This window comes from Megascapheus bottae, chromosome 1 (assembly GCF_031878675.1).
Source record: "Megascapheus bottae isolate mThoBot1 chromosome 1, mThoBot2.hap1, whole genome shotgun sequence".
NCBI lineage: Eukaryota > Metazoa > Chordata > Mammalia > Rodentia > Geomyidae > Megascapheus > Megascapheus bottae.
In genome coordinates this window covers 97,454,682-97,476,428 of record NC_143509.1, presented here as the reverse complement: position 1 = coordinate 97,476,428, position 21,747 = coordinate 97,454,682, and the positions used below count along the sequence as shown (strand labels likewise).

At 37.7% G+C, this 21,747-nt stretch overlaps 1 protein-coding gene and 1 long non-coding RNA gene across 18 annotated transcripts in view; one reads left to right on the top strand and one right to left on the bottom strand.

The window, feature by feature from the left end:
* Synj1 (synaptojanin 1) overlaps positions 1 to 21,747 on the top strand; it is an 85,724-nt gene that overhangs the window by 53,474 nt on the left and 10,503 nt on the right. For 7 of the 17 annotated variants that reach the window (XM_090348674.1, XM_090348671.1, XM_090348717.1 and 4 more), the window contains 15 exons: positions 216 to 356; positions 596 to 788; positions 1,326 to 1,484; positions 2,240 to 2,396; positions 3,037 to 3,154; positions 3,257 to 3,472; positions 7,335 to 7,413; positions 10,695 to 10,857; positions 14,209 to 14,418; positions 14,966 to 15,109; positions 15,658 to 15,696; positions 17,722 to 17,769; positions 19,500 to 19,538; positions 19,652 to 19,722; positions 21,473 to 21,581. In XM_090348674.1, coding sequence (XP_090204800.1) covers positions 216 to 356; positions 596 to 788; positions 1,326 to 1,484; positions 2,240 to 2,396; positions 3,037 to 3,154; positions 3,257 to 3,472; positions 7,335 to 7,413; positions 10,695 to 10,857; positions 14,209 to 14,418; positions 14,966 to 15,109; positions 15,658 to 15,696; positions 17,722 to 17,769; positions 19,500 to 19,538; positions 19,652 to 19,722; positions 21,473 to 21,581 — 1,886 coding nt within the window. The remainder of the gene's footprint in view (positions 1 to 215; positions 357 to 595; positions 789 to 1,325; positions 1,485 to 2,239; positions 2,397 to 3,036; positions 3,155 to 3,256; positions 3,473 to 7,334; positions 7,414 to 10,694; positions 10,858 to 14,208; positions 14,419 to 14,965; positions 15,110 to 15,657; positions 15,697 to 17,721; positions 17,770 to 19,499; positions 19,539 to 19,651; positions 19,723 to 21,472; positions 21,582 to 21,747) is intronic. The other 10 variants (XM_090348723.1, XM_090348710.1, XM_090348730.1 and 7 more) reach the window with 4 other exon arrangements.
* LOC150069651 (uncharacterized) lies at positions 144 to 21,561 on the bottom strand. The gene is made up of 3 exons (XR_016538128.1): positions 21,429 to 21,561; positions 14,199 to 14,494; positions 144 to 378 (listed from the first exon to the last, which is right to left on the bottom strand). It is a non-coding gene; the product is annotated as an uncharacterized LOC150069651 (long non-coding RNA).

Here is a 21,747-nt window from a genome sequence, read left to right as displayed (position 1 = left end):
TGTGTTATTTTTGCTAAATTTGGAGAGATTTTAGAGCCTCAATAAAAAGTTGTGCATAAAATTTAGATTAAAAGCATTTCTTCTATACAAAAGAAAATGTACTCATTACCTGACACATGTAACTGTAATCTCTTTGTACAGTACCTTTATAATAACAATAAAGTTTTTTTTAGAAGTATATCTTCTTAAAGATTCCTTTTTTAATATTTTCATAGCACAACAAATCAGAAGCTCTGGGCAGTAGAGCTTCAGAAGACAATCTCCAGAGACAACAAGTATGTGCTCCTGGCTTCTGAACAGTTGGTGGGTGTCTGCCTATTTGTTTTTATCAGACCACAACATGCTCCTTTTATCAGGTCAGTACACCAAATGGCTCTCCTATGAGAAAAAGGTAGAGAAACACTTATTATAAAGTTATTCTAAAATATGTGCAAAATTCTAGAGTCACTAGTAACTTCACTAGTATTTTACAGGGTTTCCCTCAAAATACTACATGATGATGAAGTCATATAGTCATGTAATAATGAGAGTTAATTTCCTGTTCACAGAACTGTTGAAATAGCTCATCTGTTCTTTAAAATTCTTTGTTTCAAAGGGACGTTGCAGTTGATACTGTGAAGACTGGGATGGGAGGTGCAACTGGAAATAAGGGAGCAGTTGCAATCCGCATGCTTTTCCATACCACCAGCCTTTGCTTTGTCTGTAGCCACTTTGCTGCAGGACAGTCACAAGTCAAAGAGCGAAATGAAGATTTTGTAGAAATAGCACGCAAATTGAGTTTTCCCATGGTAAGCTTTTGCTGCTTGTGTTTTCTGGTTTTGTTTTAACAGTATTCAGCTTGAACTCAGGAAAGAGTTTCCTTTGAAATGTGTATCTCTCCATGATCCTATTCTCTTCTAGTAAACTTGCTAGGTAGATCTCTGTCATGTGAACCTGCCCCTAGCTCTTTTCTGCTTAGGTTTTAGATAGGGTCTTGCATGGTGCCTGGGGCCAGCTTCCGGCAACGATTATTTGTTGTCTGACTTTTTGCAAGGACTAGCTTCAAAATATAATTCTCCAGATCTCCTGAGTGGATTATAAACTTAAGCCACTGCGTTTGGCCCTTGCTGCTTATTGAAGAATCTTTGAATTGTGTTTTAATTAACCCAAATATCCATATCAGGGTTTTTGAAATTTTAACAGCAATATTTACTATTATGTTTGTTGTTACTGTTGGAAAAAAGAAAGGTTTGGATGGAACCATACTTATCTGAGGTAAAGAAATAATGTGAAACCTTTTTTAATTTGATTGCTTTGGATTTAAAATTCTGTCTCCATGTCTGCAGGGAAGGATGCTGTTTTCTCATGACTATGTATTTTGGTGTGGTGATTTCAACTATCGAATTGATCTCCCTAATGAAGAAGTTAAAGAGCTCATACGACAGCAAAATTGGGATTCTCTTATAGCAGGCGATCAACTTATCAATCAGAAAAATGCTGGGCAGGTATATACAAACTTGAGAAGATACTTGCATTAAGTAGAAGGAGATTTTTTTTAAGTTATGAAACATGCTTTCTGTAAGCAATATTTTTAAATGGAAAAGGAGGAAGGGGAAAAGGGAAAAGAGGTAAGAAAAATACACCGTTCTTCACTTGGAGAAAAATGTACTATGAGTCTGTAAGATAGACTTCAGATAGACTTGAATTTTTTTTTTATTTTTTTTTTGCCAGTCCTGTACTTGAGCTCAGGGACTGAGCACTGTCCTTGGACTTTCTCAAGGCTAGAACTCTACCACTTGAGCCTCAGCACCACTTCTGGCTTTTTCTATATATGTGGTACCAAGGAATCAAACCCGGGTCTTCGTGCATGCTAGGCAAGCACTATAACCACTAGGCCAAACTCCCGGCCCTAGACTTGAATTCTTAACCTTTATGTACCATAATATTTCTAGGTCTCTGGTCCTTATTGGAGAATATGACATTAGGCTAAATGATTTGAGAAATACTATATAGTTCCAATGTGCTGTGGAGTTCAAGAGAGGGAGATTTCCCTGATAAGTTTTGTTGTTTTTTTTAGCTGAAGATCCAATTAGTATGAAAGAGGCCATATCTTAGGTGGTTTTTCATTCCGTTTTTGAGTTTATCAAATGGATACAGATTTTGTCTGAGAATATCCAGCATATAATAAACATTTCATGAATGGCTATGAATGAAAACAACTTTTATGCATTTTGAAATTATTTTGTTTAATTTATTTCAGATTTTTAGGGGATTTTTAGAGGGGAAAGTAACCTTTGCTCCAACCTATAAGTATGACTTGTTTTCTGATGACTACGACACCAGTGAGAAATGCCGCACCCCTGCATGGACAGACCGAGTCCTCTGGAGGAGGAGGAAATGGCCTTTTGATAGATCAGGTTGGAAATGAACTTCTTTATATAGATAAATTAACGAGAATGTGATGAAGAAACAGAATTAATAATAAGGAAAAAGGTTATCTAGAACTATATAGGAAATTCAAATATGGAAGACATTTTATGAACATTAATTTTTAAGTCTTACATAATTTCATCTTAAAAGCAAGGAAATATTTTTGTGAAATTTTCAAGTTAGTGCTAATTCAGTCATTTAAATAAGTGGTTTGCATGTATTTTTATTTGCTGTTTTATTTGTATTGCACTATTTAGTGAATTCTTTGTTATGATTTCTTATTTTATTTATTTTTTTGCTTGGACTCTGTCCTCGAGCACTTTTTGTTCAAGGCTAGCGCTCTGCTGCTTGAACCATAGCACCACTTTCTCTGTGCATGTGGTACCAAGGATTTGAACCCAGGGCTTCATGCATGCTTGGCAAGCACTCTATCAATAGGCCATGTTCCTGGCCCCTAGTGAATTCTATATAGAAAGTGTGAAAGTGTCTAGTCTTCCTGGCTGTTCACAAGTGTAGCTGGCATTTTAGCCAGCTAGATAGCAGGAGCTAATGTAAGTGAGGCAGCATCTTTGTTCCATGTTATCTGACTACTTATATGACTTTGTTTTCTCTGATTCTATTATACAGCTGAAGATTTAGACCTTCTAAATGCCAGTTTTCAAGATGAAAGCAAAATCCTTTACACATGGACACCTGGTACTTTGTTGCACTATGGAAGAGCTGAACTGAAGACTTCTGACCATAGGTTCAAACAAGCTCTGTATTTTTAATGGCCATTGTAGTTTGTTTGAAATACATCCTTTTTGAAACATTTCTAATACACATTTATTTATCTTTATACTTTAAGGCCTGTTATTGCCCTGATTGATATAGATATATTTGAAGTTGAAGCTGAGGAGAGACAACACGTTTATAAAGAAGTAATTGCAGTTCAGGGTCCACCAGATGGTACAGTATTGGTCTCCATCAAAAGTTCTTTACAAGACAATAATTTTTTTGATGATGCTTTGATTGATGAGCTTCTGCGTCAGTTCGCAAATTTTGGTGAAGTTATACTTATAAGGTGAGTAAAGTATCTATCAGTGGTTCATAATGCACATACAATAGTGCTTCTATGGTACAGATCACCTAATTTAGTGTTTGAATGAATTTCTGTTGTTAAAAAGGAATCATCCAGGGGCTGGGAGTTTGGCCTAGTGGTAGAGTGCTTGCCTAGCATGCACGAAGACCCAGGTTCGATTCCTCAGTGCCATATATGTAGAAAAAAGCCAGAAGCGGTGCTGAGGCTCAAGTAGTAGAGCTCTAGCCTTGAGAAAGTCCAAGGACAGAGCTTAGGCCCTGAGCTCAAGTCCAGGACTGGCCAAAAAAAAAAAAAGGAATCATGTCTAGATGTTATTCAAAGAGTACAAGTTTTGAAACTGAATTCTCTACTTAAAAACTTAAATTGAGGGCCAAGAGTTTGGCCTAGTGGTTAAAGTGCTTGCCTAGCATGCACGAAGACCCAGGTTCGATTCCTCGGTACCACATACATAGAAAAAAGCCGGAAGTGGTGCTGAGGCTCAAGTGGTAGAGCTCTAACCTTGAGAAAGTCCAAGGACAGTGCTCAGGCCCTGAGCTGAAGCCCAGGACTGGCAAAAAAAATAAAAAAAAAAAACTTAAATTGAATTATGATATGATACTTTCAGATGAACCATTGAAGACAAAACTATATGCATACTTAGGGACGGCATTTGATGATTCCTATACAATGGAACATGTCACAAATCCTGTTACAAAGTGAAACTGTGATCAATAATTGTATTGTTTTAAAAGCAGATATAAGTAAAGTAAATGTTCATGGTTGTACACATCTGGAAACTCAGCATGCAGGAGGCAGCCTGGACTACATAGCAAAATCCTGTCTCACATATATACAGTGGAGGGATTTTTTTTCTCCCTCAATTTAATTTCCAAATAATAGACATGTGATAAATAAGTAGAAGTCATCCATTGATCTTGGCTTCACTTGCTGACCTAACTATCTGCCTTTTGCAGAACCTGTGCCTCTTCCCTCATTTAAAAGTGTTCTCAGCCGGGCACATCTGTAATCCTATCTACTCAGGAGGCTGAGATCTGAGGGCCATAATTCAAAGCCAGCCTGGGCACTAAAATCTATGAGATTCTTATCTTCAGTTAACCACTAGAAAACCAAAATGGCACTGTTGCTCAAGGGGTAGGGTGGTAGCCTTGAGCTGAAGAACTCAGGGACAATACCCAAGACCCAGAGTTCAAGTCCCACGATCAAAAAAAAATGTTCTCGTCCATATGTACATCAATTTTGAGAGATTGAATGGCACATGTGTGTTTGAATTCTCATAGAGAAGAAGTACCGAATTTTTGTGCTGTTTCCCTTTTGAGATATAATATTTTGTATTTTATATTTTAGATGTTTTGGTGAGCAAATTTATATACAGGTGCCATGGAAGAGCAGAGCACCTGATTTCTACATGTAAGCTAGTTAGGAAGTCAGCAGAATGGATTCCTCAGATCTAAGCCCCACAACTCACGGAATTAAGATAGTGTGGTTTTGCAAAGTAGAAAACCTGATGAAAACCTCTCAGGTCCTTCTAGAAAAGAAAGGAACAAATGTAGGGCAGATTGTATTTAGACTTCCTTTGAATCTTTTGACATCAGTCTCTCTTAAACCTTTAAAAAAGGAATAAAACAAAATGTCTAAAATTTTAGGACTCTAGCAAGTACACAGTGAAATCTCTCAAAAAAAAGTTTACAGATGACCATAAGCTTTGCCAAGTACAGAAATGTCAGACCATGAGAAACAGCTGGTGGCCTATGTGTGTGGGCAGTAGACTAGCAATGTCTTCATGGAAAATGTGAAATATTACACTCAGCTAACTTAGGAAGACTCTAAATTGTATATGGGATGCCAGACTAATACAGAAGACAGACTGTCTTTATAGCCCATTGGTTCTTCCTATCTGAACATTGTAGCTAATATTTTCCTCAAAATATTTGTCACTAGCTAGGTATACCTGTAATCCTAACTACTCAGGAGGCTGAGATCTGAGGATTGTGGTTTAAAGCCATCCTCAAGCACTTAGTCTGTGAAACTCTTATCTTCAGTTAACCACCAAAAAATTGAAATTGCCTCTATGGCTCAAGTGGTAGAGCACTAGCTTTGAGCTGAAGAGCTCAAGGGACAGTGCCCAGACCCAGAGTTCAAGCCCCACAACTGGAAAAAAAAAAAAAGTTTTCCACTACTAGGAAAAAATCAGAAAGAAACTAGAAACTAGGGCATTACTTTGATATAAAACTGTTGGTTGCCTTTGTACCTAATATACTCTAGTTACTAGAACTGACAAAAGCCAAGTTTATAGGGGAAAACAATTAAAATTAACAAGGAAAGAATTATAATCAGCAGTAAGGCTAAATAGGGTATCATTAGATGTGGCTAAACTATATAAACTTTGTATTAAATAAAAAATTGCCTGGAAGTATAGATGGGCCAAATTTAGATACATATACTGAGAGAAAAGACTAAAAGTGAGTGGAGGCAGGAAGAATACAGTTTCCAAAAGGACATATATAAATCCTTGTATGTGAGAATAAGAATACTTTATGACAATTAGATATGTGAATCAGGCACTGGTGACTCATGCTTGTAAATCTAGCTACTCGGGAGACTAGATCCAAATGATCAAAGTTCAAAGCCAACCAAGGTAGAATTGGGACTCTTACTACAGAGTAACCAGCAAAAAGCCAGTTGGAGGTGTCGCTAAAATGGTATAGTGCCAGCTGAGTCAGCAAGAACAAGGCCCTGAGGTAAAATCCTAGGTACAGAAAAAATGAGATATTAGAAATGCATAAGGATCACTTTCCAAATTGAGGATAAGGACCAAGGAATTAGCCTTGCCCCAGACCATTTGATGAGTCTATGTTAGAAAAAGACAGACTTAATCCCTAAAATCCCAGCCAGTATCTAGCAAAGTGTGTTTAACTTGCCATAGGCCATGAATTCCCTGACCATCTGTTCTGGTCACTTTTCCATTCTTTTATCCTTGCTCAGCATGCCTTTCACTGTCCTTGTCCGTTTTGCAGCTTTGTTGTCAGACAGGTTTTGGTTTATCAGCTTATGCCATCTTTAAAGTTGCAAAGATTGCAATTCTCTGCTACGTTTTCTACTAGTCCCTGTATCAAGACCACAACGACTTTGGTACCATTGTCAAACAACAGGACACTTGGAATTGTAGAGATTAATGTAGGTGGAGATCAGCCATTTGGGGGCAGTAAGAGACACAGAGAGACCAAAGCGTATTTTTCTCTATAGAGTATGTATTGTATCTGTTGGGATAGTTCAACCTCCAAAACTGTTTCTTCAAATATAACTGAATGTTATTTTATTCTTTTATGCATATTACATATCTGTGACCATCCTCTTCAGAAATTGTTCTAATGTTGTTTTATTTTTCTCTCTCTGTTTTTGGAGGTTTCTAATTTCAGAATTATAAATTTAGTGTCATAGCAAAGACCATTGAAGAAGCCAGTGAGTAAAAACATGTCAATGACTAAAGATAACTTTACTATTTTCTTTTCACTGACACTCCCTATCACCTTTTTTGATCAAACGAGGTGTGTGCTTCAGGAATATCATCGAAATAAGTAGAACTTGGTTGTAAAGTTGGAAGGCTTGGCTCCCAGCGTTGGAGCTTACTCTCCTATAGGATCTCTTTGTAAGAGATTGCTTCCCCTGGCTTATTTTGTTAGCATTGCAGTTACAAGGCATGTGAATAGTACTGTGGGAGAATAGCAACCCTTCCTGGTTATATCAACTAGGTGGGTGGTTGGTCTCAGGTCCCTAGTTGTTGGACAGTTATGCCTGTGCAGTTAGTTAATCATGGTGTTGTTGATTGCTTTTCTCTTTCTTAAAGATTCGTAGAAGATAAAATGTGGGTTACATTTTTGGAAGGAAGCTCTGCCTTGAGTGTTCTGAGCCTAAATGGGAAAGAGGTATGGAAGATTTCTCCTCTCTCCTCTCTCCTCTCTCATCCTTGGGCTTGAACTCAGGGCCTGACTACTGTCCTTGGGCTTTCTCAAGGCTAGAGCTCTCCCACTTGAGCCACAGCACCACTTCTGGCTTTTTTCTATGCATGTAGTATTGAGAAATCAAACCTGGATCTTCGTGCCTGCTAGACACACACTCATACCACTAGGCCAAACTCTCAGCCCGACAGTGTGTATAATTCTTTTATTTTATTTTATTTATTTATTTATGTATTTATGTATTTATTTATTTTGCCAGTCCTAGACTTGAGCTCAGGACCTGAGCATGTCCTTGGACTTTCTCAAGGCTAGAGCTCTTCCATTTGAACCTCAGCACCACTTCTGGCTTTTTTTCTATGTATGTGGTACTGAGGAATCGAACCCAGGTCTTCGTGCATGCTAGGCAAGCACTAGACTAAACTCCCAGCCCAACAGTGTATATAATGTCTAACTAAGTATTTGGTCAGTAGATAGGATGGAGTACAATCCATGCCTAATTGCTCCATTAATGAGAAACTCCTTAAGGATTTTCCAGAGTTTCCTCTTATCACATTACTTCTAATTTCTTGGAGAAAAATATTTACATGTCCACACTTTTTTTAAAGTAGGTTTTTAGCATTGCATTTTTTTCTCCAATTCAGTGCAATTAACTAACATACAAAAGTAAAACAAGAAACAGGGATATGTAAAAACAAGTCCACTCATTTATCATTTAAAAATAATTTTTCTTAATCTTATAAGCCTATTCATATGTTAATATAATGGGCTTATGTGAACCCATAAGTACATATGAGACCAGTTTATAAATGAATGCTGTTTTCTTTTTTTTCATTATTTAGAGAATATTTGTTTCTGTAATCAAACCCACATAGATAACACCTTACATATTTAATGCAGCGTGTTTACCCCTGTACAAATGAAAAAAAAATTATGTTTAACGTTTCTAGACCAATGTGGCTATTAACTTCTGTACAATGCCAGCTCAACAATGAACCTTGTTTTCTTACTCATCTTCACTTTAGACTATGCCATAATTATATTTGCATATAAATGAATATGTCATTTTTAAAGGCTATGTAAGTTTTACTATATGGATACTATATAATTTACTTGACTAAGCTACAATTAATGAAATGCAAATTATTTATGATATTAAGTATTTATTTATATTGTACTGGTCCTGGGGCTTAAACCCATAACTTGGCCACTGCTCCAGCTTTTCTGCTCAAGGATAGCACTATATCACTTGAGCCACAGCTCTACTTCTTGGTTTTTGGTGGTTACTTGAAAGTAAGAGTCTCACAGACTACTGCCCTGGCTAGCTTCAAACCATGTTTCTCAGATCTCATGAGCTTGGGAGTATGGCCTGCTGGTAGAGTGCTTGCCTAGCATTCATGAAGCCTTGGGTTTAATTCCTTGGTACCACATATACAGAAAAAAGCCAGAAGTGGTGCTGTGGCTCATGTGGTAGAACACTAGCCTTGAGAGAGTTCAAGCCCCAGGACTGCCCCCCGCCCCCCCAAAAAAGTCTCACAGTCTCTTGCCCTGGGTAGCTTCAAACCATGTTTCTCAGATCTCAACCTCCTGAGTAGCTAATATTACAGGTGTGAGCCACTGGAATCTGGCCCCATGTAGGTTTTAATTCTTTTTAAATGAACATTCCAGGGAATCCCTCTGCATACCTACAACTTTGTGGACTTCCTCTTGTTTCTTAGGATAAATCTCCAATGCAAACTTGCTCCATCATAGAATATAATCATTAAAATTAGATGCCTATTGCCAAATTGTTACTTAGAAATGTTTTTTTCATAAAATTTTTTATTGTAATTAATAGAAGGGTTACATTATATTCACCAGATAGAAGGTGCATTACTTCACAAACATTGTACCCTTTCTCATGTTTGGTTCCCATTTCCCTCCCACCACTGCCGCCCCTAGAAATGTTTTGTTATATAATTCCTAATGTAAAATTTTGATTACAAGTTGAATATTCTTTATTTTTTATTTCATTTATTGATTTCTTATACTATACTAGCTGTTTTTCTAATATTTTATTTTTCAATTTTTTTATTGTTCTTACTGTTTGGCAATGCTGGGGATCAAACCTCAGGGCCTCGTGTGTTCTAGGCATATGTTCTGCCACTAAGCAGATCCTCAGTCCCAGCCTACTTTCACACTAGGGTATTCATCCTATGAAGTTCCTCTTAGGCTAAAGGCATTAATTCCATGTTATAATATCTTTTTCCCAATTTGTCTTATAATTCTACTCTTTTAATTATATGAAAATGACTAAACTTTAACTTCAGTTTTCTCTTCTAACACCACTTCATCCCATCATGATATAAATATTAAACAACACCTTTCAACGGGCACCTGTAATTTAGCTGTTCAGGAGGCTGAGATCTGAGATCAAGATTTAAAGCCATCCAGGGCATTAAAGTCCGTGAGACTCTTTAATTAACCACCAGAAGTGGAGCTGTGGCTCAGGGGTAGAGCGCTAGCCTTGAGCTAAAGAGCCTGGGAACAGAGCTCAGGCCCAAAGTTCAAGCCCCATAACTGATTTTATATATATATATATATATATATATATATATATATATATATATACTTAATGGGTTATTTGAAATTGGCTAGGGAAGGGGGGAAAACAATATGAGTGCGGTGGGGAGGGAGGGAAATGGGGACCATGACATGAGAAAAGGTATCAATATATTTGAAGTAATGTAATGCACCTTCTATCTGGTGAATATAATGTAACCTTTCTATTAATTACAATAAAAAATATATGGAAAAAAAAGAACATCTCTCAAGATGACATTGACAGCTTTTATTTTTTTCCTCTCTCCCTGGAGTGTTTCTTTTTGTCTTGATAGTTTGTTTTTCCCCTTTTCTACTGTGCTCCTCACTCTCATCTATGCTAGACTCTTAAGAAGGAAGTACTTATTCCTGGTTCCCTTAAAAGACATTCAGAACTCATTTCTACCATCCCCGTTTCTTTTTATCTGACTCTGTCAAGTTTTACTTAAGTATGGGCATCTTAAACAGCCACATAGAAATTTGGGCTTAAGAATGATTATTAGTATTCTGGTGAATATGAGTTTTCTTGACTATAAGAAGTAGTAAATAGGCTATAAAACATGTCAAAGTTATAAAACCAAATCAGTTTCATATGTTATTTAGTTTTTTTTAATAGTATAAAATAGCTTTCACCTGGATGAATTTTAATTTTATCTCATTTGTCTCATTAGTTATTGAATCGGACTATAACTATTACTTTAAAAAGTCCAGACTGGATAAAAAATTTGGAGGAAGAAATGAGCTTAGAGAAAATTAGTGTCACATTGCCTACATCAACAAGCTCTACTCTACTCGGTGAAGATGCGGAGGTTGCAGCAGATTTCGACATGGAAGGTTTGTTGGTTTAATGCATTTGTTTCTGCAGTGCTAGAGATGTTTCCTTCACATCACTAAAATCTTAACCATAAAGTTTACCTTTCTCTTCCTTCTTGGAATACACATAGCAGTATAAGATTTGCTTATATTTCAGACTTTGTAATTTATCTGCCATTTATATGTTAGTAACAGCAGAAATTAGTTCATAATTACTCCAAAAGGTATGCTTCAAAATAATATTTAAAAGTTCAGTGGCTGGCTGGGAGTTTGGCTAAGTGGTAGAGTGCTTGCCTAGCATGCACGAAGACCTGGGTTTGATTCCTCGGTACCACATACATAGAAAAAAGCCAGAAGTGGTGCTGAGGCTCAAGTGGTAGAGCTCTAGCCTTGAGAAAGTCCAAGGACAGTGCTCAGGCCCTGAGCCCAGGAATGACAAAAAAAAAAAAAATGCATGCCTTTGTTTATAAAATGACAGTATCTCCTATTGTGATAGCCCGTTTAGGTAGTTATCACATATAAAAGGTATATCTCTTACAAGGTCTTCTCCAGTTTTCACATTCTTTAGTCACATAACATATGTAGTATCTCTTATGTACCAGGTACATACCAGGTGCCAGAAATTGAATAGCTGTGGACGTTGCCCTTTTACAACTCACAGCTTAAATATTCAAGCAACTATAATAAAATGACATTGAAGCCAGGCATGGGTAGCTCATGCTTGTAATCCTAGCTAATCAAGAGGCTAAGATAGGAGAATCATGGTTCAAAGCCAGCCAGAGCACAAAAGTCCACGAGACTATCTCCAGTTAACTACCAGAAAACAGGAAGTGACACTGTGGCTCAATGTGGCAGAATTCTAACCTTCAACTGATGAGCTCAGGGACAGCACCCAGGCCCAGAGTTCAAGCCACATGACTGACCCCCCCCCCCCAAAAAAAAAATGACATTGAAGTGAAAATGGAAGGGACTATGGTAGTTCATGGAAGAGTTGAGCATATTGCAGTTTCAGAGGAATTGAACTTCAGTTGAAAATCTGGCTCTGCATGTTGGCTCACACCTGTAATCCTAGTTTCTCAAGAAGGCTGAGATCTGAGAATCATGGTTCTAAGCCAGCCCTGGCACTGAAGTCCATGAGACTCATATCACCAATTAACCTCTAGAAAACCAGAAGTGGTGCTGTGGCTCAAGAGGTAAGGTGGTAGCCTTGAGCTGAAGAGCTCAGGGACGAGGCCCAGACCCAGAGTTCAAGCCCCACGACCTAAAAAAAAAAAAAAAAAAAAAAAAAAAAAAAAATCTGAACAATAAGGGAGAGGAATGAGTGGGAAAAAGCATGTAAATGAGTGTAAGAAGAAGAAAGATGATGTACATTGATTATGAAAGTTTATTTGGGAGGAAGTAAATAACGTTAAAATACAGTTGTAGGATGGAAAACAGTTTCTTCTGAACCTATCAGGTTTAAGATGTCTGTGGGGTCAGTTGACACAAATGTTGTATGGTACTCAGGAGAAAGAGCCCTGGATTCAGAAGGTGGCAGTAATGTCAAAATCACAAGCATTTATTTTTTGGACAGTAGAATTACATAGAAAGAGGAGAAAATGAACTGAATAGCGAGAAATAGAGTCCAAGCATAGAAGAAGATTGAACTAATAGAAAAAAAACAATTAGAAATGTCCCAGAGCCAAGAGAAATTTGTGGCATTAAAAAAAAAATCAAGGAAAGTCCAGTTTTAACTACCATTTCCTTCATGGGGAACTGGAAATGTTCTAAGACTAATTCCAGTTGTGTGATAAAGCTATGTGCTATCACTCCAATTTCAATGGTGTGATAAAAAATGCACAGGGCAAATTATTATGGGTGAAGAAGTGGAGAGAATGTCAACAGGCAAGTTGGCTAAGATGAGGGGAAAAGAAGTCACTCCTGGGAGATAGAGGATCTAGGGATGGTTGTTTTTAAGTGGGAAAAGCCAGAGAAAGCTCAATGTGGATGGGAAAATCCTGGGAGAAGGGAGGAGGCTGATAATATTGAGGAAGATCTGGGCAGAATAATAGCAGGGTCATTGAAAAAAAAAAGTAGGTGGCCCCATCTATTATTTATTTATTTATTTATTTATTTATTTATTTGCCTAGTACTAAACTAGGTTTAGCAGCTTTGACTGCAGCTTAGACGCAGATTTTGATGAAAGTTCTGCCTTTCTTCATTATGAAGTTTAAATAATGAAGTTGTCTGCAGAAGTAAAATAGGGCAGTCTAGGATTTCAAGAGAGCTGAGATGTTTCAAGATGAACCTCCTGAAGAGAAGTGTGAACAAAAGAACAAACCAGAAAATCATAGAATTGCAGAAGGAGACTGAAAAACATAAATTTACTGTGACAATGGTTTTCTTCAGCAGCAGCATGCAAGTGGGAAAAAATGTAATGATGCAAAGATTCAACAGTGGGGTTGGTGCTGAGTAGGATTTTATCAAGCAGCAAAGGTGAGAGAATCATGCGTTAGGGAAATGATGGAGCTGAAGAAATATAAAGCCTGTTGTTACACACAGAAGAAAGAAAAATTAGATGGGGTTGAAATGAGAAGGATCAAGGCCTGGGTTTCATTGAAGGCAAATGGAGAATAAGTAACTTTTGAGAGAGAACTACAGGGCTGCAAAATGAAGTTTCCCAGTTTAGTATCTTGGAGGTAGTATAGTTTCCGTGTGTGAAATTGCCAGTATGGACCAGAACAGAGCAGTTAGCTTATTGAACTATGTAGACTTGGATGTCACACGGAAAGAAGGCAAGACTTATGCACTTCATTATCTATTTAGTCCCAGTGAATGGGTTACAGGTACTTAAAAGGATTGAGTTTGGAGATTACTGGAACAAGTAAGCACAGAGGATATCATATGAACTCGTAGTGGTATAGCTTTGAAGAAAGAAAAATTGTTCAAGGGTGGAAGGTTAATGTTCTAGAATTGGAATCTGATTGCAGAGGGAATCTGACCCTTCTTTCCAGCCCTAGGCAAATAAGTAGAAATGAAAAAAACCTCAGGGGAGAATCAGTATTCAGGTGGGAAGTGGCTGACCAAAAGCTTGTTTACCAGAGACCAGATGTGGATAGTGCAGAACTGGACAGGTTTAGATGGGGAGTGATCACCCTGAGTGTACTACCTACCCAAGGAATAGTGAAAGACCTTGAAGTCAAGCTAGCTCCGAGTTGAATTGCTCTGATGTAATACATCGTCATATTTTTTGTTTTATGTTTATAAAACTCATAACATGCCTACATTTTATCCATGTTTGTGTGATCGTGTTTGATTTGTGTATTTTAACACTTTAAAAACAAAATTCTGAATGAGCAATAGTGGTAACTTTGTCACCTTACCTTTCCTTAGGTGATATTGATGACTATAGTGCCGAAGTGGAGGAGCTTCTTCCTCAGCATCTGCAGCCATCCTCAAGTTCTGGTCTTGGCACTTCCCCAAGCTCTTCGCCAAGGACCAGTCCCTGCCAGTCACCTACAATATCAGAGGGTCTTGTGCCATCCCTTCCAGTCAGACCCAGTCGGGCACCGTCAAGAACTCCTGGGCCCCCAAGTTCCCAGAGTATGTGTTTTGCTTGGAAGTTCTCTATGATTTTCTCTGGCCAGTTTATTTTGTTGTTTAGGTTTTGTGCCATATGCTGAGAGAGATACAAAAGAGGAGAATTTGTAGATAATAAACTGAGTGAAACAGAAATGTGTTGTCATTGATGCCACTAGATGAAAAAAATTCTCAATCTGTTTTCTATGTGGTTGGTTAGGGTTGTCTTTATCTTACAAGTGGTGATTTTTTTGTTGTGTAGTAAGGATCCATAACTGTTGCTTTTCTTCACTTTACTGACCAGCAGACTATTGTTGGTTTAAGTCCAACAATACTTTGTTCTTTCTTAATAGGGTCACTCAGGAAGCTAGATTTCAGCACTTAGGCCTACGTAAGAAGTCCACATCATTATGATTAGCACTTTGCTAAGAACACTGAAAATACATGCCATTTCTCATGTATAAACTTTTGAAATTAGCAAAATAGAACATGTCTTATGCATATATATGAAGTATATTCCTTTCAAATAGCTCCCATGTGGAACCTCATCTTACCTGCCATACTTCTTTAGGTTCTCCTGTTGACATTCAACCAGTAACTCAGCTGCAGCAGAAAGATTCTTCTCAGACCTTAGAGCCCAAGAGGCCACCTCCTCCCCGCCCAGTTGCTCCTCCCTCACGTCCTGCACCCCCACAGAGACCACCACCGCCTTCAGGTAACCATCCTCTGTCCATGCCTGATAGATTTAGAATCCTCCATTTTATTTAAAAATGTAGTTATATCATGTTGGCTACTTCAGCTTTTCCCAAAAGACATGTTAGCAGCAGCAATGGTAAAGTACATTTACCAGTACAGGTATATTTTATACAGACCTGCCTTCTTACCAGCACCCAAGAGTTGTTTGTTTGGTTGTGTTCATTTGATGTAGTTAAACCTAGTTTGATGTATCAAATCTAGTTTGGTTAAAAATTTACTAATTTCTATAAATTTATTATTAGAAGAGCACCCATGTTGTTTAATAAAAAAAATTAGGTGTATTTGTTTAGATGCTTCTTTTGAAATATAGTGTTATTACTTCAGTTATTAAGATTATATATATTGAATAACAACTTGCTATATTATCTACTTATGATTAATTCCTATATAATATTTGACATGAATAATAAGAAAATCTTAACATTTTACTTCTTCATTTAATGTACATTTTACTTCTTCATTTAATGTAATTTCCTTTCTGCTGCATATTTTCTTATGAACTATAAGGGTCTAGAAGTCCTGCACCTGCTAGAAAAGAATTTGGAGGTAACCTTTTACTTTTACTATCATGTATTAATGCTGACTCATGAATGTTTTGGAGTTTAATCCCTTTTAACTAAGAAGCATTTAAGGTTTATTAGATAAAAGTCAAAGGAGGGGCCGGGAGTATAGCCTAGTGATAGAGTGCTTGCCTGGCATGCACGAAACCCTCGGTTCGATTCCTCAGTATCACATACTCAGAAAAGGCCAGAAGTGGTGTTGTGGTTCAAATGACAAAGCGCTAGCCTAGAGCAAAAAGTGTCCAAGAACAGTGCTCAGGCCCTGAGTTCAAGCCCCAGGACCGGCGGGGGAGGGGGGAGTCAAGAGGAATAGCTCAAAATAACTCCAAACTTCTATTACATTCATATTAAGTAAAAAATTAGAGCTAAGCTGGGCATCCCTGGATCACACCTATGATCCTGGCTACTCAAGAGGCTATGATCTAAGGATCATGGTTTGAAGCCATCCTGCACAGTCTATGACACTCTTATCTCCAGTAAACAAAAAGTGTTGGAAGTAGAGCTGTGGCTCAAAGTAACTGATATAGCACTAGCCTTTGGCAAATAAAAAACATGGTCCCTGAGTGTTCAAGCCCCAGTATAGACACAGGAGGATACACGCATACATACAATTAGAGCTTAAATTTATCTGTGAACTTTTAAATTTATCTAGGACTTTGCTTGCAGATGTAGTTGATTGAGTATAAAGAGTTAATTCCCAAGTGTCATGTTAATTTCAAAAGGGATTCTGAACAAGTATTTGATTAGTGATGTCCTAGTACAATCTGACTGAAAATTTATAGGTTAACAAGCTTTCTTAGAAATACAATTTAAATTCAAACAATCACTGAGATGTAGTTTTTATTTGCATTTAGTATAACTTGTTACCAAATCCTCCCTCATTTGGTTACATAAAAACTATATGATTTTTTTCTTCCTTTCAGTGAGGAAATTTTTTTTTTTTTTTGCCAGTCCTGGGCTTAAGCTCAGGGCCTTAACACTGTCCTTGGACTTTCTCAAGGTTAGAGCTCTACCACTTGAGCCTCAGCACCATTTCTGGCCTTTTTTTCTATGTATGTGGTACCGAGGAATCAAACCCAGGTCTTCATGCATGCTAGGCAAGCACTCTACCACTAGGCCAAACTCTCAGCCCTCAGTGAGGAAATTTTTATTCACAAATAGTGTCACTTTGTGTAAGGTATAGTTTGACACAGAACTTAGCTCAGTTGGAAGAGTGAGTATATTTGATAAATATATATACATATATATATAAATTTGAGAATTAGAACTGCAAATCCATTTTTAGTATTTCTGAGATCCACTGTCTATTCAAAGTTGGTTTGTTTTTATTCTAGCTGCCTTATGATATTACTAGTCAGTTCAAGTTCAGTTATTACAGATTAACTTTGCTTGCATGGAGATTTTGGTAACTTTGTATGATAAGGATAACTAAATTATTTCAGCAGGCCAGCTTCCATAAAGAACCATTGACCTACAAAAACATTAACTTTTCTAATTTCAAACTCTTTTCATTTGTGTTTTCATAATTATACTTATCATCTGCTTCTACAACCTGTAGAAAATAATTTTTAGAATAAATTTGTGAAAAGTTTATCTCACAACCAGTAGCTTTTAGAAATCTCTTTAAAAAGTGCTAGGAATGTGGCTTAGTGTTAGTGTTTGCCTAGCATGTCTAGCCCTGGGTTTGATTCTTCAGTACCACATAACCAGAAAAGACTGGAAGTTGCACTGTAGCTCAAGTGGTAGAGCACTAACCTTGAGCAAATGTTTAAATTTCTAATGGCTAGTAATCCCAGGTATAGAAAGTGCTCAGCCCACTCCTACACTTTGACTTGGAGAAAAGGAGGACTTAGGTTTGGATTCAACATCTAAAGTCACTTTGGTTTGTACTGGTGTCTTCAAAGAGATTTAAAGCAATAAAAGAGGCTTTGTACAAAAGTAATTGTGCCTGCCTTTCATCCTGTGCTGTGGGCTCTGAACAATACATATCTTTTGTTCTTTCTCTAAAAAGGTATTGGAACCCCTCCCAGTCCTGGGGTAGCTAGGAGAGAGATGGAAGGTAACAAGATTTTTGCATTCTAGCAATAGTTCTCTCATTCTATAATGTTGGACTCTTCAGTATTTGAAAGTATACTAGATCTTTTTATAATAACCTCCTCTCTTCCTGTATACCTTGTATGTGTTTCTCTTTTCATTTTTGTTGTTTGCATATCCATTTAATTTCCCCAAGATTCCTGTTGTTTAGCACATATTTAATATGTACTGAGGTTGTGACATTTCTGTTTAAAGAAGAATGCCTTTTAGCTGGGCATGGTGGCTCACGTCTGTTATCCTAACTACTCAGGAGGCTGAGATCTGAGGATCAAGATTCAAAGCCATCCTGGGCACAAAAGGACCTAAGACTCTTACCTCCAGTTAACCTGTAGAAAAGGGAAGTGGGGCTTGGCTTAAGGGTGGGGCTGCAGTCTTGAGCTGAAGAGCTTAAGAGACTAGACCCAGGCTCAGAGGTAGGTCAGTAGCCTTTAGCTGAAGAACTGAGGGACAGTGCCCAGACTGAGTTCAAGCCCTATAACCCACAAAAAAAAAAAGAAAGAAAGAAAAGGAAGGAAGGGAAAAAAAGGAAAGGATAAAAAAGAATGCCTGCCTTCAAGGTTCAGTTTTTGGTTTTGGGTGTTTTGTTTGTTTTTTTCAGAATAAGTCAGATGTTTTGAAATGCTCTTGACTAATCTGAAGTTTTAAAAATTAGTAATTATAACCAAGCACCAGTAGTTCACACCTGTAATCCTAGTTACTCAGGAAGCTGAGATCTGAAGTTTGTGGTTCCAAGTCAGGAAAGTCCCTGAGACTCTTATCTCCAGTCAACTATTCTAAAACAAGAAGAGGTGCTGTGGCTCAAGTGGTAGAGTGTTATCCTTGAGCACAAGGAGGCTCAGGGATGGTGCCCAGGCCCTGAGTTCAAGCCACACAACTTAGAAGAAAAAATTAGTAATGAAAATTAAATCTATTAAAGTTGAAGAATATAGTATTTTGTGTGTATACTGGTTCTAGGTTAGGTACCTTTAAAAGACCTTATGACTAGAGACCATTTGTTAAGATTAGTTATTAAAAGGGTAGTATATTTCATATAACAATTGTTTCTGAATTTCTTTTCTAAAAGGAAAATCAGTCAAGATAATCTTTGTTTGTCAATCGTTTCGTTGTCTCCCAAAAGTAATTTTTGTCTCATCCTTCAGTGATATTTCTAATGCATTTGAACTCTGTTGCGCAATTTCTTCCATAAGGAATATATATATATATGGTCATAAATGTCTGTACCATCCTAATCATAGAATTTTATGGAAGCCCAAAGATCTCAACAGAAGATACTTTATCCACAAAGACGTATGGTGAAATCCTAAAATAGTGCTATTAGTAGCTAGCTACTTATATAACTTAGAAAATGCAGCACAGCCTGTGGCTCCTGTCTGCATGCTCTGAGTAGCAGCAGTTACTATGGTCACATGTGTGACTGGTCACACAGTTGATTGTGTTTTCAGTGTTGATAAATAGAGACCATGAAGACTATTACTCTAGTGTGCCCCCCGTGAGTGAGGTGTCAGCCTAAAGGCTGCAGTTGTCTCCTATAATGGTGTCTCTAATACTCGGAGTTTTCTGTTTCATTCTTATCTAAGACTAATTACTTTACCCATGCCCTCATTTCTGCTGTAATAAAATATAACAGTCAAGTGATGGTATGCAGTGTTGTTTTGTTGTTACTTGTGAATAATTTTTTTTCTTCCTGCTTCAAAGCACCCAAAAGCCCTGGAACTACACGGAAAGATACTATAGGTAAAATGTAGTTACTTACCTTTAAAACTGGACCACAAAATAGACAATTGGACTAGAAATGCATGGTTTCTTGTTTTTTCTTTTATTTGAATATTTATTTGTCTTTGTTTCAGGACGCAATCAACCTTCGCCACAAGCAGGACTTGCAGGCTCAGGTCCTGCTGTATATGGGGCAGCCAGACCAGTAAGTAACACTGAGCCTGTTGGGGGCTGTAAGTTCTCTGTTCTGAATTTGGGAGAAATCATGAAACCCTTCCTAATCACATTTTCCTCAACTCTAAAATGAAAGCACCTTTCAATTCCTAATGTCTATAAAAACACCTGAAGATTTCTATGGTCCAGTCTATTTATTTCAAAAAAGAGAAATTGCCATATCCTGACTCCACTACTACTACACTTCCCACAGAACTATTTTCCACTGTTTTATTTAACAGTGGAGATCAGGGAAGGAAAGTCGGGATTTTTATGAGGTTAAAAGTTCCTATTTTAGTTGGAGTGGTGGCTTATGCCTGTAATCCTAGCTATTGAGGAGGCTGAGATCTGAGGATCAAGGTTCAAAGCCAGCCTGGACACAAAAGGACCTGAGACTTTGATCTCCGATTAACCTCTAGAAAACGAGGAAGTAGGGCTTGGCTCAAGAGTAGGGCAGTAGCCTTGAGTTGAAGAGCTCAGGGATTGTGCCCAGGCCCAGGGGTAGGGCAGTAATCTTGAGCTGAAGAGCTAAGGGACAGTGTCCCAGATGGAGTTCAAGCCCCATGACCCACCCACCCCCCAAAAAGTTCCTGTTTTGTTTAAAATAAATATTATTTAGAACCATGGTTTCCTATGAAAATAGAAAATACTTTCACCAAAAATATGTCTTTTGATGTATTTAATTTGGAATATTAAGTTAGTTATTTAGGGGGCTTACTTATACATTAAAAAAACAATCACATGGAGTGGTTTTTCTGAAGTCTTAGCTGTTCGGTATCTATTTTCTCATATACTTTATCTCTTCCATAAAGGCATTGCACATGGTCAAGGGCTTCAGCCTTGACTACAGCTAGTTAGATATGAGTGTAGCCTCTGGCACTATATTGTGTCTGAGCTCAGACAAATTATATGCATTTCTTTACCTCATTTGAAATAAGAACAATAAAACAATATCTCCCTAAAATAGGTATAACAAAATATCTGAGGTGTGGTGGCTCTTGCCAATAATCCTAACTACTTGTGAGAAAAAGATTGGGAGATTGCACTTTGAGGCCAGTTGGGCAAAAAATGGGTAAGATTTGGTGCAGTACCTAAGGACAGATAGGAACACAAGTTAGGAGAATTATAGCCCGGGCTGATCCTGCTCATAAAGCAAAATGCTAAATAACTAGTGGTGAAGCACCATTTTCTCATGTCCTTGATATTAGCTAGGCAGGAAGCTGAGACCTGAGGGTCATAGATTGAAGCCAAGCTTGGACAGGGAAATCTCTAACTACCACAAAAAAAGCTGGAAGTGGAGGTGTAACTCAAGTGATACAGCACTAATAGCCTTAAAAGAAATCAGGGACAGCATTCAGGCTCTGAGTTCAAGTTCTAGGTCTGGTACACATTGACACACTCAAAAATAACAAATGCTAAAGGGGACTCAAGTAGTAAAGTGCCTACCTATCAAACACAAGGTCCTGAGTTCAGTCCTCATTACTACCAATAATATTATCTGGAGGATAATTGGAAGATTAAATGAAACTGTCTAAATGTTGCTTACCATTGCCTGGAACATTGTCAGTAGTCAAAAGAAAGATTTTAAAACTTACTGTTCTGTGGGTATAGATAGGACATTAAATGACAATCTTAGTAAAATGGCAATTAAAATTATAATGGCAAGATGAGATACAGAAGCAAAACACAAAATCTTACCTGTTGAAAATAAATACCCAATGTGTTGCATTTCCCATCCATAGACAATTCCACCCCGGGCTGGAGTGATCAGTGCCCCTCAGAGCCAGGCTCGGGCGTCTGTTGGAAGACTGACTCCTGAAAACCAAAGCAAAGCACCGGATGTATCAAAAGGTAATCTGTTAGAAATACCAGTTGGGTTCTCTGGGTTTTGTTTTTTTCTTCCTTTCACTTTCGTTTTTCTTTTTCTTCTACTGTCTCTACAACTTACCCAATTAGGGACAGCCTTTGTTCTTCATGCTACTAGAAAGGAAAGTATTTGTTGGGTGGAATAAAAAAC